The sequence below is a fragment of the Conger conger genome, chromosome 4 (assembly GCF_963514075.1).
Source record: "Conger conger chromosome 4, fConCon1.1, whole genome shotgun sequence".
In the NCBI taxonomy this organism is placed as follows: Eukaryota; Metazoa; Chordata; class Actinopteri; order Anguilliformes; family Congridae; genus Conger; species Conger conger.
The window spans coordinates 62,871,286-62,890,423 of NC_083763.1; the positions used below are offsets into that span (position 1 = coordinate 62,871,286).

The 19,138-nt window shown below is 39.7% G+C and overlaps 1 protein-coding gene across 1 annotated transcript in view; it reads right to left on the reverse strand.

The window, feature by feature from the left end:
• The window catches only part of kcnb2b (potassium voltage-gated channel subfamily B member 2b), an 81,809-nt gene extending 65,455 nt beyond the window's left edge, over positions 1-16,354 (reverse strand). The window contains exons 1-2 of the mRNA XM_061237584.1: positions 16,124-16,354; positions 14,050-14,759 (exon numbers count right to left, since the gene is read on the reverse strand). Of these exons, the coding sequence (XP_061093568.1) occupies positions 14,050-14,631 (582 nt within the window). The 5' untranslated portion in view covers positions 14,632-14,759; positions 16,124-16,354. The remainder of the gene's footprint in view (positions 1-14,049; positions 14,760-16,123) is intronic.
• Positions 16,355-19,138: the final 2,784 nt, after the last annotated feature.

Consider the following 19,138-nt stretch of genomic DNA (forward strand, 5'->3'; position numbering starts at 1 on the left):
GGTGCCATAAAATGCGGGGACTGTGTATAAACACTGCTGTATTTTCTACAGGGTGAAACAGGGTATAAAAATGCCCTTTATAAAGAATCTGACAATGTGCACTTTAACCACATGATTTTATTTTATTACAAATCTCAAATTGTGGAGTACTGCGGCAAGTAAATAAATGATGGGTCTTTGTCCCAAACATTATGGCGGGCACTGTATGTGGTAGTTTGATGGAAAATTCAGGTAAATGCTACAACATGCTTTTCCTTTTAACAGTTAGGCTTCACTGTGAAAGTAGTCATTCAGCAAATTCTCCCAATGACCATTTTTATGCATCATACATTTCCCCAGCCATGCATTTTCCTAGCAAGACCATCTGTGGAAGGACTGAATGAGGCCTCTGAAAAGTGGCCTGACAATGGGTTTTTCTCCCCAGTCAGCTGAATTTGGGAGCTCAGCAGAAGAGTTCTCTGGTCCTCAAGTTTGCGGTGGGCTCAGTAACCCAAGTATCAAAAACGTGACCTTAAAATCCAAAGGTGATAATGCCAAACTCACACTGCCCATCAGGTTCTTAAAGTTGCCATCGAAGACTAGCGGAAGTGGGTTTGGGGTAGGAGTGGGGTGGGGTGTGCAAATTCTTTGATGCCCAAATCTTCTTCATACAAAATGTATCAATTTATTTTACTAGCTGGAAACAGCATCGCTCTTATACTCCGTCTTGCAGCATTTGCACCTTTTTTAAACAATCTAATGAAAGCAGCAGGGTATAGTATACAAAATTGATAGTGGTACTTAAATCAGGCAGATTTGTGTCTTCGCACTGTGAACAATGGACCAGCCAGCTGTCATCTGAGCAACCATTTTACAGCTACATTCGCAGAGAAGCCCCTCTTTCTCGTGTTCTTCCTCTGTTTGAGATAGCTTTGTTATACTTCATTTTGAGCTGCCCTTTCCATTTTTATCCAGAATTTCTGTCTGGTAGAAAACACTTTGTTGTGATTCAGGGAAATGTCCCAGCTATCAATATTTCATGAGAGTGCTTCTGTTTTTTTCAGACCCTTCCTCAGAAAAAGCCCTAAGCTGGCAAGTCTTGACATCAATGACTTTTTTTGGCAGTGGAACAGATTTAATGGTTGCAATATGAGATTAATTATTATCTGTCTGATAAACTGTCACACTGATTAAAGGAGCTACAATGAGTGTTGAAATGAGTTAAAAAAATAATTTACATATCTTAATACGTCTGAAAGAAGAGCACATATTGTACGATTTGAAACCATTGGGATAAAAATTGTGGCTTAATGATGATTTAAGGTAATCCGAAAACAGTTTCTGATGAAATTGGATATCAAACTATGTAACAACATTGTGAACCCAAAGGGGAATTAATTATAGTAAAAATAATTTAAGTAAAATATTGAAATATCTGAGTTTGAAATCAAGAAGAAGATAAAAAAGGAGCAGCTGTACACAGTGAAAAATACAGCATACCACGAAACAGTCTAAACAACTTTTATGTTTACTGCTCATCTCTCCATTTCAGTCTTTGCACGGTCTCATGGTAAATGGAGGATGAGCTTTAAAATGCGGCAAATGACTACAGTGCTGTTTACCCTCAAGAAAGCATTGACTGAAATTGCACTGGCCATCCATTAGGCTTTTGCATGAAAAGGATGGGTGGGGAGGAGGAATATAATAAACCTGATAATGCCCTTTCTTGTATCCAACAACAACTCTCAATTTTATCTTTAACTGGTCCCTGCTTCACGAAAGAAGCCACTTGTTTCAGATGGAAAGGCTTTGTCTACCAGCTGTCTACCACTCTGTGACATTGCCTCTGATGCTGTCTTTTCTAAGGAATACAGAGGCAACTAATCAGACAGATAGGCGATTTTAGTGCTATTCTGATTAACAGTCTTTCCTGAGACATGACACGGAAGTATCTAGCGAGCACAGCAGAGCAGACGAGTTGGGCTAGTGGCCACTTCTCTATCTATTTGTGGCACCAGACTTGGTAACACCATCAAAGGAGATTATGTGTCACTTAGTAGGTGCCTACATCCCAGAGAACAGTTCATCCGGAACTACGTGATATTTTCCTGAAATGCACATTAAGTATCATGTTCCGCCTGAAAGGCCCACCATCCTGCTACAGTCTTCTCTCACAACCTGGTGATGTTCCAACACACTCCCCGCCATCTTAAGTACAGATTACTCATTGTTGAACAAACCGAGTGCTCGCTTTCCTTTGAATCTCTTTTTCCAGATTGATGTGACTAAATCATGCATGCTAAAATTTCAGCAACAAGATGCTTGCAAAACATTGTAGCAATGTTTATTAATATATGTAAGTGTATCACCACATCAAAGGAAATAAATTAAAAAAGCAAAAATGTGAATAAAACACAAATATGATCATACTGTAACTGCCTATTTCACAATGCCACAGCCACTACTTTATCATAGCATGACACAAATCCGACCTAAATACCTAACAATATAAACACATGTGATCTGTTATTACAGAAACTAACAACTACAACGTACTGTTTATGGTCTGGGATGAAACGGGAGTCTAATAATCAAAATGTCCGCTGTGAAAGAAAGCAGGGATATGTGATATTTTGCTTGGCTTTCATCTATTCAATGAAACAGTGTGTCAACCACAGGCTATGCAAGTTACTGATGAAATCGCCATTTCCCATAGTGAGACAAGAGAACAGACCACACACTAAGGTCACCTCTAAATCTGCGTCACTTCAGAAAATCCACATTGTCCAGGCTTGATTCACTGCAGATTAGACAGGAATGCTTTACTGGGAAGGCCAGGAAATCAAGAAAATACAAAATGGAGTATGATAATGAAGTCCTAAAGCAACGATTCATGACTGCCACATTTTAGTGCCACAATAAAACCCATATTAGATTGCTGTTATTCAGGGAGTATACATTTGATTTTGAAGCGCTGTCTAAAAATTAAGACTATGTAGTATCTGTGACATGGTGTAGTACAGTCATTACAGTGTGGCATTGTTTTCATTTTATGGTGAATAAAACAGAATGTATAGGCTAACTGATAAAAAGCAGTACAGGAACATTTTTTTATCCAGTAGAAAATGCATAGAATATAGAAGAGCAAGAAAAATCAAGAGCAGAACCCCTGGGAGTCATTTATAAACACAGCACTATGTATTTATTATTATTACAGCTATTACTTTTTAATATGATTTATGCACCTGCCAAGACAACCTTATAAACATCTTTAAAGATTATAAGAGTATTAGTTAAAAAATAATCTCAAACTACTTAAAAGGAAATTTAATGCTAGTTCAGTATACTTTAAAAATCTTTACTAGGACAAAAGCCAGCAACAATTGCCAATACCACTATGTCAATGTGACAGCTGAAGCAATATCTGGGCATCCGCTGTGCTTAGATCCACCTTATGGCATCACACATGGTAAATTAGGTGGAAAGCTCCTATAAATGTTCATTAGCTGCACATGAATGACCCTGGTTTCTCTGTGGGGAAGCAATAGCCCACAGAAGGGCAATGGGGAAGGGCCAGGAAACAAGGGCCAAACCCCAGGTGACCCTGTTTTGGCAGACGATGAAAACCTTGACAATGATTGTGTGAACTGTTAACTGTACATCACATCCATGTCGAAATGGGAGGGGAAAGCTGCCAGTGTCACGCCTCATGTCAGCACTGCAACTTGAACCAAGAAAAAATACACGCAAACTAATTTCAGTTATCTAGAAATACGTTGATAATGCGAGAAAGTGACTTACAGCCAAAACCTCCGTGTTACTCAAGCTCAGACACAATTAACAAACCCCCACCTCCATCTGATGATACATTGGCCTTGGGTGTGACCTTCTAATCTTATTAGGCCGACTTATAGGCCACACCAGCTGCACGTATGTAATGCCCCTCTCACACGCAGGGTCTGAGCTGGCTGAGCCAGCGCTCCGCACGGACGCTGCAGCATGAAGGAGAGGGCAATGTTTCGCCATTTCCTGTGGTGCGTGGGGGCCGCAAAAACAGCTGCTGGTGAAGTTGGGGCAGGTGCCAGTAGTACAGTTGGAAGGAGGCCACTCGGAGAACCAACGCCAATGGCAGGGACCTCAAGGTGGCCATGGCTTCAGCCGGACATGTCGGGTGCCATTTGCTTTCTTTCTCTCTCTCGCCTCTCTCTGTCTCTCCCTCACTCTCTCCTATAAATTTCCCCCGAGCCTTTTTGACTCCACTCCATTTAATCAGCTCCCTCTGTCACATCTCACACTTCCGTTCTGCTCTTTTATGGGAGCTGCAAATTGGGGTGGGAGATCTCATAATCATTCGGGTTCCCTCTGCTCAGCTATCAATGATCAGGCGTTGCCAAAAAAGCAGGAGGACGGATTACTCCGGGGTGTGGAATTATGGTGGCACTGTGGTGCCAGGCGGACAGAAAGTGAGGAGAGCCAACCGTCACATTTTCTCCCTTCTGTGCAGCTTTAAGTTTATGCCACCTTACACAAAAATAACTGAAAAAAAGATCCATCTTTGTCTAACAAGTGCTTCATTCACAACTGACCTGGGGAATGGCCTGATTTAATTAATCATACCAATACAGTCATACTGTAGAAAAGCTTGCCTTCAGCTCCAGGCTACTCTTGGCCCCTGTGCATTCTCTCCGAAACACAAGTTCCTTTCAGCTGCACCTCCATCTTAGGGCCTCTCTGCAGTCTGACTTCAGCAGCCGATGGTGAACATCAAAATTCACTCTGTTTAGTAGGAGCTAAATAAAATAAGAAGGTAGGTAAATCTCTTAAAAATGGATTATGTGCCAAGGAACGTGTGAGGTTTATGAGCTAATGAACTAATGAACAGGAAGGAAAACTTGGCAGTTCTATCACCGTCTGCTGTATAAATCCCTCAAGAATTCAGAGTGCATTTCACCTCGGTTTGACGATATTGATGGTGTAAATCATATGGGGTTGACACAAACCAAGATCAAGTTGTGTGGTTTTCTGGTTGAAATATATGTGGTATTCCCCATCTTAATTTTACAGCATTATTCCAAAATTAGAGGTATCCACCATTTGTTTTAGCCAGTTGCCATGGTGACTTTGCAAACATGGTATCTCCCAGATGAGGGCAAGTATTAACAAAATAAAACACTTTTAATTACCACCAGTGGCAGCAAACCAATATTGTTCAACACAAGTAAAGTTCATTTTTTAATGTTTTTTTTTAAAACATTGGAAGCAATCACTCATTTACTGATGCTTTAGTAAGTAAAGACTCAATTGTGTAGCAGAACAAAGATCAACCGGAGACATCTCACCTTCTCCTATAATTTTTCTTAGTACCAGATAATGTCAGGGTATAAAAGAGACACCTAAAGAAATAGGGTGGCACTGCACTGCATCACAAACATGATCGACTGCTGGCCAAATATAGAAGCGTCACTCTTAATGCCAATATAACACTATGTCACTGCCTGAGAAATGGGGCTGAAACTCTAAGTGTTCTCAGGTCGTTCTTCACATCAAAGATATAGAGGTTGGAAGTGGACCCATTTTCCATCTGAAAATATTGTCCGACGCACAGGCACATAACGACAGCGGTGAGAAATGATTTGAGGCGTTTCATTAAAATGTGTACCAGGCCTTGCAGGTGTAAAGGTCAGCTCTGATTTCCAGGGCCCAGTGGCAGGTTAGTGAAGAGGTTAAAGGCCCTGATATGGAGAGAGCTGAGCTAGGCCCTTTCTGCCTCTCCCTGCCTGCCTGCCACCCCAGCCTGCAGAGGGCACACAGGCTCCTTTGCTGACTGCCTGCACAATGTCTCTGTCTTTCCTGCCCACAGACATAGCCATGCAGAGTCAAGCAGTGCAGTGCTTTGCTATGACATAGGCTAACAAGGCCCGCTTGTCTGTATAGGGCACCTCACCGATATTATACATAATGTAACACATTTGAAAAAAAAGGACAAATATTCACCCGCTATGCATACTTGGAAAAAAGTAAGCAGGCACTCTCACCTGAAAATAAAGAATATGTTACATCATTGCACAGGTGCCTGAATGGCATGCACCCGCAAATAGTGCAACTACAAACAGCCACCATCTCACATGCTGTAAATGTACAATCAGTCATTTGAAATGTTGCAACCCCATTTTGCACTGCAGGACCGACATGAGTGTTTGATGCAAAGGTTGTATAGCTATGCCTTATGAAATATTGACCAAATGCTTTAATAAATCCTTCTCCCTGATAGCTTTGATGCAATGCAATTACACAGTTCACTTGGCTGGGCCTTGGCCTGCTTGTACTGTAAGCTGACCAGCACGAGACAGGTTGTTGAACCACACTGTGCCAGTTCACTCTTGCTTGGCCAAAACACACAGGCTGAACAGCACCTTTGGTTAGCATGCCTCTTTCTTAAATATCTGAGGAAAAGCATTTGTTATTAGTTCACATACTGTTCAATATCATTTCTACATCACTGGATCCTGTGACTGGCCCGTGTGCTTTTCCAAAATTCACGGGCATAATTATAATTTTATGACATAGAGTTATTATACGTTAATACACTGGCCAGGTCCATCTAGTCAGAGATTATGTGTTGGCTCCAACACTGGAATCAGACCTAAAAAGGCTCTCAGATCTGCTCATGTTCTATACTGACTGTTTGATCTAAATGGAGATTGAGTATAACTTTGTTAAGATGGAGAATGAGAGCAAGAGAGCATACACTGTGATCTACAAGCACTCTCCCTTATCCTGTTACTGGCATTACTACAAATTATGTACACCGGAACTTCTATCCTGAACTTTTCTCTCCTGTTCACTGGAGCTTGCACTAAATCTTTTCTAGCCGAGGTTCTTGACACCATGTAGAACAGGTAATGAGTACCATTTGAGTCATTCCTGACTGCCATTCAACATAAGGCTTCATCTTTATAGGCAGGTCCTCCGCATCACTGTCTCCATCTCCAACATGGAGGTGTTAAAGGATTAATCCTAGGAGGTCACTTAATGGGTCTCTGAATACATGTAATTACATATTGTGGACCATCTGAATCCCCTAATGCAGCGTTGATTTCATTCCTTTTGGAATTTCAATTGAATCAAAAATCATTTTTCAATGACTTTTTTTTGGTCATTTTATCGAGGATGTTGTTAGTGTCATTTCATATTATCATTGACTTCTCACTCTGGGTAACATCTGTGCTGTCATCTCTGACCTAGTCTGTAGTCCTTGTCAACATTGATAATAAAATTGTGGCATTACAACCCAATTTTGTATTACTGGTGGACACAGCATCTTTGCATTTGCCTTGGAGGGCTTGGCACAGGATGAGATTTTCATTAAACCTTTACAGTTCTCCCAGAAGAAAATACATACAATTACCTGACAATCCTCCTTCCTAATATTCCTGAAGAACGGATGTCATGCAGCATTCTGAGATGAGAGAGACGTCAAAACATATCTGTCTGGGAATTACAGTATCACCCACTCTCTCATTACACCATATACAGTATATCCATAAGCAGACTGTGGCCTACATATATTTCCAAATGCCAAAAGTAGCAAACCCTAGATCACTCTCACCGAATAGGCTTGTTTATTTCTTATAGATGAATGCAGTCTATTGAAAATCAGTTACCATATGCTTTCCATAAATAGACACAGACAAGCATCTAATACTGTGTATTCATAATCAAGCAACACTACCTACTCACACAACAACTATATCCCTATAAACCTAAGCTATATTTGGATTTTCGCCCCTCTAGATTTCAGCTTTCTCTCACTTTTTCTCACCCTTCAGAAATGTTAAAAAAATAACATATATACATATATATACGTATACATACACACACACACACACACACACACACACACACACAGTGCGCAAAGTGCCCTTTACACTTCCACTTATTTTTTTATAAATAAGTGCATCCCCAATGCAAGGCATGGATTGTGCAATCCATATACATTTGATAAAGAATAATTTATGAATACACCATTTGACTCACTTTCCTTTGTCAATAAGGTGGTGCTACAGCATGTGACACCATGATGAATAATCACTTTTAATCCAGCCTTGTTTGAAAAGAAAGTGGTACACATGTAAATGACTTTCTTAGCCTGGATTTATTGTGTTCTTTCCTGCATCACTTAGGTATTTAATACTACAGTTCTACAAATAGTTACACTACTAAATCTGCTCTCATCAATGCAGCTCTATAGACAGCTCTCTAGTCCATTAGAAGCTGTATCACCCATACTACACCCAACCTGATTAAGAATGCAGGGTAGACTGAGGGGACTAAAGGCTAGCCTGCATGGATAATGAACCTGGAACGTATTATGTAACTGGAATATTGTGGCAGGGGAAAAAATTATTAACTCTCAATTGACATATAGTATCATTCATTCAGATACAGGTTGTCCGTAATTTCTAGTAGTCACTTCGGAATATGAAGAGAATACTCTACTCAATTCTAATGTCAAATGAAAAAATGTTATTTACTACAATTGGATATCTGACAATTGCAGCACAAGTCACATGTAAACAGTATACACAAGCAGAATTCTCATGTCATGGTCATGACCTGTTGTTTTTCACAAAATACACTGAAGTAGAGCAAAAATCCATTAAACAAACTAGCCAAGAGCATTTGCTCAAAAAAATGCCAATGTCTATTGATTTAATTTGCTGAGAGCAGATCTGAATTTGTGCGCAGATGAAAGGAAAGAGTCTGAAAGTTGGATGCACTTCCTGTTTGTTTCCAATGACAGGGCCATAATGGTGCTGCATTGACTTGCTGACTGAAAACAGAACAGCTTACCACAACACAAATCTTTTGCCAATCAGAGCAGGTACTTGCAGGCTGAATTAATACAACAACCTTTATCTAATTAACAATGCATAAATATGTTTGAATAAATGTGTTGTCTTAAGGGTAAACAATGACCAACCACTGTGTTTAACAGCAGTGAAAACTCCCTAAATTATCTTTTTTCAACTTGAAATTTCATTACATAGTTTGTGATGAGTGACAGGTTGTTTCTTCATGCAAAATAGATTTGGGGTTTAAAATTCAACTAAGCTGCTTTATTTTAGGGGTTTAGTGAATGCGGGTCATTTTTTACCCTAAGAACACGGGGAGTATACAGAATGTTAAGACTACACAAGGGTTAAGAGAATTCTATGGCTTTTAACATCCATAGGAAACAGTTACAGTTAAGAATCCCACATATGAATTTATGTGGAATTGGGAATACACATATGAATATGTACAGTATTTGTGATAGACTCTTTTTTACATTCCACTGGGCAGTATTGCATGAGAGGCAGTGTATCTGCCCTGCAGGAGTGCTGAAACGTGGATATGATGGTCTAGGTAAGTGCCTTTGACATTCACTTCTGCTATGTCTTGGCTGAGGACAAGAAAGGAGAACACTGTGTTGAGCTGCACAAGTCTTGGCATAACCACTTAGCAAACTTATTTATTGGATAAAGCAGAAAATAACTGCTCTGCCCAGCTGTTCAGCACAACCACAGCCAAAATACAGTATGCCGCTGGCAGATTTACCAACTGTAGCTCAAATTTCCTTCATTAGCACTGAAGTCTCCTTCCTGATGAAGGATTAATTCCAGAATAAAATCCATGAATAGTGTGCGTTCTAATCAGGGGTTTTCATATATCTGGTGAGAAAATACACATCTGGTTGGAGGAAAAGTGAAAATGGCAGGTTAACACAATTAACCTTCGCGATACAGAAAATAATGCATTTACATCACGTCAACACCATTAGTTTTGCTCTGTGATATACAAGGTTTGCAGGTCAGGTCAAAACTATTAACAGCAGTGATCATTTCAAGAAGGATCCGGTCTGGCAAGGACTGATGTCAGTTTGATGTTTTAATTGCATTTCTAAAAGTATTTTAAGATCTTGACCAAATGACAAACGTGGTGCTGAATTCAATAGATAAGGCATTAAGGCAAGCTTGTATTCACCCCTGCTTGCTGAATGAAACAGTATGCACTATACTAAATTATAGTGTGTTTCTGCGTCATAATACTTGCATGATTTCATACAGCAACAGCAAAGCAAGTGCTACACCGTTTTACTACACAATGAGGTTGATAGTACAAAAATTGAATTTAACAGAAAGTTAAGGACAAATCAATTGATGGGTAGACTGAAGATTTACTCTGACAAATACATGCAATTTTTCCTTATTTATTCATAGCTAAAACTCAAATGCTGTAAGATAATAGTGCACACTGTGAGCTAATGTTTTGGTTACTGTGCACAAAACATCATCACTGTCAGATTCAGAGCACAGAGGTACTGTAAATGAGAGTACTATCAAAACATATCCAAACTACATATAAACAGTACAATAAAAAAGTCTTAGAAATTAAAAATGGTGTTTATTTATGTCTCCATGGAGAAGCAATTGTCAAAGGGAAATTGCATTATAAGGGAAAGAATGTGTCTACACTGCTATGATTTCACTTTGCTATGATTGCATACATAGGCTACAGTAAAAATTATACAATACATGAAATAAAACAAATTTCCCAATAATCCTATACAGTCAGGTCCATAAATATTGGGACATCGACACAATTCTCATCTTTTTGGCTCTATACACCACCACAATGGATTTGAAATGAAACGAACAAGATGTGCTTTAACTGCAGACTTTCAGTTTTAATTTGAGGGTATTTACATCCAAATCAGGTGAACGGTGTAGGAAGTGCAGATGGACAATGACCCGAAGCATACTGCAAAAGCAACCAAAGAGTTTTTTAAGGCAAAGAAGTGGAATGTTATGCAATGGCCAAGTCAATCACCTGACCTGAATCCGATTGAACATGCATTTCACTTGCTGAAGACAAAACTGAAGGGAAAATGCCCCAAGAACATTACAAACTGTTGTAATTCCTACACCGTTCACCTGATTTGGATGTAAATACCCTGAAATTAAAGCTGAAAGTCTGCAGTTAAAGCATATCTTGTTCATTTCATTTCAAATCCATTGTGGTGGTGTATAGAGCCAAAGATATGAGAATTATGTCGATGTCCCAATATTTATGGACCTGACTGTATGCTTTTAACTTACAGTATTTATTGTATTACCCAGCATTTTAGTTGTTATGGTAAACCTAATAAGAAATACATTATAAACTGTGAAGATATGGTTTGATTTAATTATCCTTAAGGATTGCTTCACAGATGTCTGCTCACACAGACTAACGCCTTTTAAGTCTGACAGTAATTGAGGTTGTGGCATTCTGTAATGCAAAAATTTTGGTTTTGACATGAGAGGGCTCTCAGTTTGTCTCATACTGTATAATAAACCTCAGATACGTGTACCATCCTTAAAACCCGTACAATGCACCAGTATATTCATTCATGGCCTTCTCTTTTAAAAGGTTTGAAGTTTGATTACAATTAAGTGTAAATCATTTCCCATTTTTTAATTAAATGTAATTTAAATAATACATTTCCCAATGAAATGTTTTTCAAGTATCCCGAGGGCCAGTGCCACCTGTTATTTTACTGTTCTGTAAGTTCCGTTAACAACAAACTGTTTGTTGTCATGACAACAATGCTATGCATTATAATGTATTAAAAATTCCACCCCACACATTAGGCAATCTAACTTTATTTACATGAGAGTAAAAAAAGCTTCTGGTGTCCTCCATTCCTCCAGAAATGGTCTGTCCCGCTTTACAGCACTGCTTTACCTGTACCAATGGCTAACATTGTATTAAGAGGTTAACTATTTATAGAGGATCACAGTGTGCCAAGGCACAGCTTTCTCCAATGATTCACTCTCCTCTGTGAATGTTAACTATGTACAGTGCAACAAAGTACAACACAAAAAGCAGAGAATTTCTCTTCTGGTGACCATTACATCTATTATTCATCGTCAATGTTTGAGAAAAGGGCCAGTGCACTGTTAGCACGCATCACTTAGACTACTCTGTCATTTGTTGTCAAGACTAGTCCCAGCCCCCACTCCCTCTCCCTCTCTCTCTCCTGGTATAAGCCTGGAATTCTACTCTTGTTGAACCTGCTGTGTGCAAATGTCAGCCACCCCAAATTTAACCTCAGTTCAAGGCAGGAGGTGTCATAAACCTGGATTCAATGTCGTCATGTTTGGACACATTCGCAGAAAACTCTTATGAGGTAATATGATAGGAGGTCTGAGTGGCTTTGACAAAGGCCCAGCTTGCATCATAAACACTGCTTAAAACAACCCACAAACGTCTGTAGCCACAGTGGTGGCATTCTCCAGAGTAGGGCATCCTAAAAAAGGCCTTCTCAAGTTCTGAGTGTCCTTTCAAATACTCATCCTCAATGCAATACCTCAGATCACCAGAGTCTTTGAATATTCTCAATTATATTTAGCATTCCAAGCTGGGAAAAAAGTTATTTGTTATGTTAACGTAGTTAACGTATGATACAGATGGAGGTCTCCGTATATGAAATGTACAGATGCAATTATGAAACTGGAAAAGTATTACTGGGGGTATTAATAGCTTCACATGAACAAAGAGTACATTGTTGCCAACTGAGCAGAAATCGTCAAGCAAAGTGACACCTTTGAAGGAGTACAGAACACGGGAGGCGTTAAATACAAAGCCTTTTAAATCATTGGCTACTATGCAGTGCATATTCCTGAAATGCAATATATGGAGCATTATTACAACGGTTTTGTTATTTTGACTCCCAACCCCAGGGTCATAAATTAAGTGGGAAATGGAGCTGAAATTGAATCACACGTGAGCCCTGCAGCCCTGTGTAACTATGCCGTGAAAACAGATGACGAGGCATTTCTGGAAAATGTATCCCAACTTCCCATTCTACAGTGCCTAAAATGTAAATACAGTCATCTAGTCCAAATGCGGTAGTTCTTCACGTGTTAAGAAAGGCTTTCCCATCAGTCAAAAGAAGATGGTTTCACGATACAGTCCCCAGACATGAAATGTAATCCCCCTGGTGAGCAAATAACCATTCAAGGGGCTCATCATAAATTATTGCTGATCAAATTTCATCAAGTCGGAAGCTAATGGGTGACATGGTATGTGGAGCAAAATTTAGGAACCTCCCTAGAAAAGACTAGGGCCTAGATACTCAAGTCTGGCCATTCAGGCCAGTAGTTCTGTTGGTATTCTTGTCTACAGTACCACATAATTTATTGATTGATTAATGTCACTGATTGGCCAGATATTCCATTCACCTGGTGTGACAGGTGTAAATCAGTCACTGATTAAACAGAATGAACCCCAGCAGTACTATAGCCTCAAAGGCCTGAGTTAGAAATAGTGGCTACAAATATTTACAAATAAAATACAGACCCTTTAGCCCTCTTGCATTTAGGCTGTTATGAATTGGGTAAATTCATTTCTTTAACGGGTTACCCTTAATAAACTCACAAATTGTGTTGAAGGTGAAGGTGACAGCAAGTGTAAACAACGTAAATCCTAATCCATGTGCTAAGGTGCCAAGGTCTCTTCAAAAAGATGATAACCCAGTAAGACTTTTACTGTTACTCATATCTTTTTAATTGATCAAAGTAAAATTAAAGAAAGGATATAACCTCTGTCTATTACCTTAAACACATGAAAACCATCTTTCTTCTTTCATCCCTTGATTCCTTTCTTATCAGCATCTACTGTATGTGTGCTGTGGTTCCCTCTCTTGCTGACAGTATATTTCACAGGAGTACTCAGCCATAACGTCTGTGCTTTACTTCTGCCTGAGACAAATTCCTTCAGTGTGCCTTTCAGCTCTTTTCTAGTCAGACTCAGTTTGCAGGGTGCGCAAGAAGAATGCCACAAAGAATTGGAACAATTCTCTCATTAACACCAACCTAAAATAATCTGTTGCTTTGTTTTCAAACACTCAGTTAAATTCACTCCCGTTTTAGTCTGGGCAGCAAGTCCTATCAAAGAAACATCTTGTTACAGCAGGGTGTAAACTTACAGGTTGAGAAGACCAATCACAGGTCGTATCTGAGGCGCAACAACCTTTAACCTTACCTTGGCAGCGACAGAGGAGCTGGGCTTCTCCAGCAGGTCCCAGAGCTTTTTCCTTTTGTCTGGGCAGCAGGTGTTATCAAATTCCCCCTCCCCCTCCCTCTCTCTCAGAGTCTCTGCCTCCCTCCTCAGCTCCTCGTTCATCTGCTCCTTCTTCTGGTGGTAGCGGGCCTGGCAGCACGACTCCAAGTAGATCTCATCTATGCCCCAGTAGTCGAGTTCCTGACCAAAAGAGAGGGCACACATCTCCTCCATCATGTGCAGCTTCCCCGTTCTGTAAAAATTCAAGATGGAGGTGAATGCCCCCGGATGCCTGTCAAAGAAGTACTCGTTCTCGTTCAGGCTGTAGTCATCACAGACCTCCATGAGGGATTCATGGGTGTTGCAGTCTCTGAGCTTCCCCAGCCTGGTCCGTGGGAGCCTGTCTAGGGTCCTCCACAGCACCTCGTGGTTCAGCCCTCCCACATTGATGCGGACTCTTCTGGAGCGGGCTTTGGTCCGGATAATCTCGATGGGTTCTGGCGGAAGGGAGCCTGGGGCCCGCGGGCCACTCTTCGGCGCTCCAGAACTAGCCTTTTCAGCCATGACTGTTTTATGGAAGTGCAACGCTTACCAGGGAGAAACTAAATAAATACAACAACCCTCCAAAAAAAGACCTTGGCGAAACCAGGAATAGCTTATGTTGGATCCTCTTCAGACAAGTCCCTCCATGGCTGAAATTAGAAAGAAAATAAGGGGAGAACTTTATCGATTATTTTATTTCATGTAGTTGTGGAAATTAAGTTTATGAGCTCATCAGAGTCACTGATTGCTTTTCTGTTTTTGTCATTGTCCACTCTAAAGACAGGAGGCTTAGATTTGGCTTTATATTTAGCAGTCGGTTGAGTAAATCCCAGCGCGCACGATTTAGTTGGTTTATATTTACTACACTTACGTGACTTTATAATAGCTGTGCTATTTAAAACCCCCATCCAGAAGTTACGGCTAACGTTTGATAGTAAGTAAACGCTCAATGGGTATATCCCATTTAATGAAAACAATTCCTCAATCAACCTCATGCGCATTTACTTTTACGTGCACTTTATACAGCCATTAGCTCCCAGCCACATGCAAAAGGCTATAAATCATCCGCGTAACGATACAATCGTATCTTGTCAGGATTAAGGTTAGTGTTATTATGTAAACCAAAGTCAAGGCGCATATAAATGAACCGAGCTACTCTGAAAAAAGTTCCAATGATGGGAATTTAACTGTTCCTCATTGAATAGGCTAAATGAAGGAAAGCGCATGCGGTGGTTTTACCGACCTTATCCACACTAACAGGAATACATAAATGATGCATTCCTTTCTTCTTTATCCAATGAAATTTCTTCAGAAAGGCGTATTATTGTTTTTATTTACGAACAAATACTTGATGGTAAGTGGAAAGCGTCTTATTTAATAATATGGCAATTTCTTCTGTGCAGTGCATGCTGCTGGCACCGTGCTGGAACTGTGAAGATGCAACAGTTTTTATAGCCCCTGCTGTCGCATGTTTCAGTGATGAAACACAGAGCCTGGGGTAAATGGATGCTTTGTGGAAAATGTCATATAGCCTACGCTGGATTCAGATATCCGAGGCATTTTCTTAGTTTGATCATATTGCTGAGAACATATTATGTGGAAAGGTAAATTAACCTAAGAAATATATAAAAAATTAATCTCGGCGCAGTTTATTCCGTCGGCCATAGTAATTAATTTAATATTAACAATGTAAAACTTATCAAAGCTTCTTTTCCAGGCTAGTAGGTATGGGCTTGTAGGCTATACGTTTACTATCATCCCCTAATATATTTTTCTTGCGAAAATAATTTCGCTATAACCAATGCTCAAGGATACACCGGCTCTTTTATTTTAAATACTATAATACGCGCCTATAAACCTATGGACAATATAGACTATGGTCCTTTTGCACTGCCGTGTAACATAGTAAAGCATTTAGTTCTACACCTCTACAAAGTAACGAGAAAGGGTGAGTACAACGCAGTCGTTCTGCAGTTTCTGATGTACTGAATGAAGTCAAATATAGGCAGCTTACCTTGTCGAAATAAACCACCCTTTGCATAAAAACACCTCTTTCGACAACGAGAGGGGAAAAGAACGGGTTCGGGATTCCCTTCGCCAGGCGGCTACGATTCCAAGCCTTCAGTGGAAGCTCCGATCACTGGATATGTGTCCCACATTGTGTTTTTAAAAATAAAAAAATAGAAATAAAAAAATAAATAATGAGGCGTTTTGAAATACAGGATTACGAAGAACCGCTGTCCTTGTCTTGGGAAAAAACTGATGGGCAGAGAATTCCCTCCATCGGTTGTTGATATGGTAAAATGGGATGTCTGCGGATGTCGAGCGTGGGATAAACACACCGTGGAGTGAACTGCAGAGACGCACACAGCACAGAGAACGGCGAAGCTAGTGCCACATGAGCTGCATCACAACCTAGAGGTGAAACCTAATTGGTTTGGACTGTAGGCTACACCACAAAGGGCAATAGCTGCACTAAACTAAAATAAACTAAATCAAGAAAACTTTTTCATATATCTTAGAGGAATCATTACCTGGGCGATAGCTTACCCCATGTTAATTTCTTTATTATTATTATTATTATTATTATTATTATTATTATTATTATTATTACTACTACTACTAGTAGTAGTAGTAGTAGTAGTAGTATTGTATCATTTGTAGCATTAGGAATAGGGCATCGATTTCATTCAAGGCATCCAACTTCGCGCGATATAACATGACACTACTGCGATACTGGTTGGAAAGTTGAGAATATGGTGGGAAGGCTATATTGGTGTCTGCTAGTAAATATGTCTCACATACACGGAACGCGTACGTGGAAACCATTTCGTGGATGAAATATACCTTGTCGAACGGGCTATTTATGACAATATTTAAAATAGTGAAACAACATTCACTGCCTATATTGAAAGTTGCTATGGAGCGATTTTGTTTTTGTATGTAGGCTACACTAACCAGTACACTCACATACCAGTGTATATGGTCTTTTCAGTGGAATTTTAACTGAATCATCTAAACCTATTATTTCTAAGTGATGGACAGCTCTAGTTTATGGAACTATGAACTGTAGCTAATGCTGGCTAACAATTAAAGTGATGTACTATAAAGCCAACTTCCGTTTCCTCCTAAGGAGATTTTTCTTCCCTTTGCTGAAAAATACCTCGTTTAGGGATATACTACTGTAAGCCTGGGTGGTAAATACTGTTCAAATGCTGGGCACTAAACAGCTATAAACCAGTGCTGGTAGGGCAATTAATGTTTGGTAATAAATGTGCATGTCATTATGTGTACTGTAGTAGCCTAGCCTAGGGTACATATGAGAGGCACAATATATGAGGGACAGTGTGCATTGCAGGGCATGCAGAGCTTGACTAACTTTGAGTCATGAAACGCATCAAAAGGCCATTAGGTGTGTAACATTGTGATATCACAACAGTTTCTTGTAGAGTATTCATGTTTAACAATTTTATTAGGGCTTTCTTTTTAAGTGTACTGACTGGCGAAACTGAACCAATCTGGTCGAAGTGGTTCATTCTAATTTGGCATGCCCAGTTGTATTGGTTGGCCTGTCTCATCACTGACATCCTTGATCAGTGGGGAAAAGACAGTTATTATTCTCACAAAGCGTATGCTGTCAGCCACTGTTTCTGTTCCATCACAACATAGTTGTCAGAGCAGCACAAGCACAAGAAGATTGGGCAGGCAGACTACAGGTCCCCACTTGATTAGTGGTGTCCCACTTGAGTGATGAGATTATGTCAATCCCGCAAATTTAAAAGACATGATTGCGATCCCAAGCCAGACCATAGTGCACAGCCACATACTGGAACCAATGGATTACCCGGATGAGCTACCCAGCAGCCTTCCAATTAAAGAAATTATAAAATGGAATTATTCCACATACATTTTCATGTACATAAGAATGTTTTCCTAACTGTATGACTTCAATGTCAACAAATAACTGCATACATAGTTAACATTACATAGACTTTTGATTTTGGCCTCAACTGACTTATGTTACTTGAGCAATGCTGTTGTTTTATTCATAGGAACTCAACCAGTCTGTCGGCATGTCAATTACATTAAAACACCATTACAACATTACTGAAACTTAGACAAGGTTCTAGGATATACCTCTGCTTGCTCAAGGTTGAAGTTTCCTTCATAAACATTTAGGATGCTCAGATTACAATTTCTTTTTCTCCTGTGACTAAAGACCTTTTCAAGCAGTGTACAAAAGGCTTAAGGGAGGCATTAATTAGCAAATCAGCCATCCATGTACTCATCGTGTCACATTATAATAACAACAAGAATACGATCTGCGTTATACTGTAGCTGGCTTTTGGAAAGGTCACACAGGCCATGCGGTTGCAAAAAATAGTTTCTATTGAATCAAATACAGAAGCACTCAGATATACTGTATCTTTATCCAGGTTAATAATGTCCATGAATATAAAGAGGTCAATCTTTTTAGTCAATGTTCAAACATAAGTGTTCAAACATAACATAGTAAGCACCATAATGGTTTGGAAAAATACCTTTTTTGATTTGGCTCTGTACTTCATATTTGTAATCAAACAATTTGCATGAGGTTAAACTCTTGGATTTCCCAGTTTTTGGCTTTGAAAAAGCCCTTTGTTTGTTTAACAGTTCCGATCATTGTCTTGCTGTAGGATGATGTTTGCAGATGCTAATGTTCACTTCAGGATGAATTCTGCTTCTACATTATGGACATTACACTACACTTTGGATCTTGGGCAGTTCCTTTTGGCCTCCACACTTTGCTCTGGCCATCACTCTGATACAAGTGAATCTTGGTCTCACCTGTCCACAAGACCTTTTTCCAGAACTCTGCAAGCTTTTTTTCAGCACTTCCTAGCAAACTGTAACCTGACCATCGTGACTGTGGACTAACTAGTGGTTTGCATCTTGCAGTATAGTCTCTGTAGTTTTGTTTGGGAAGTCTTCTGCAGACAGTAATCACTGAAGAGTGTTTTGATCAGTCAGACAGGTGCTATTTCTTCAT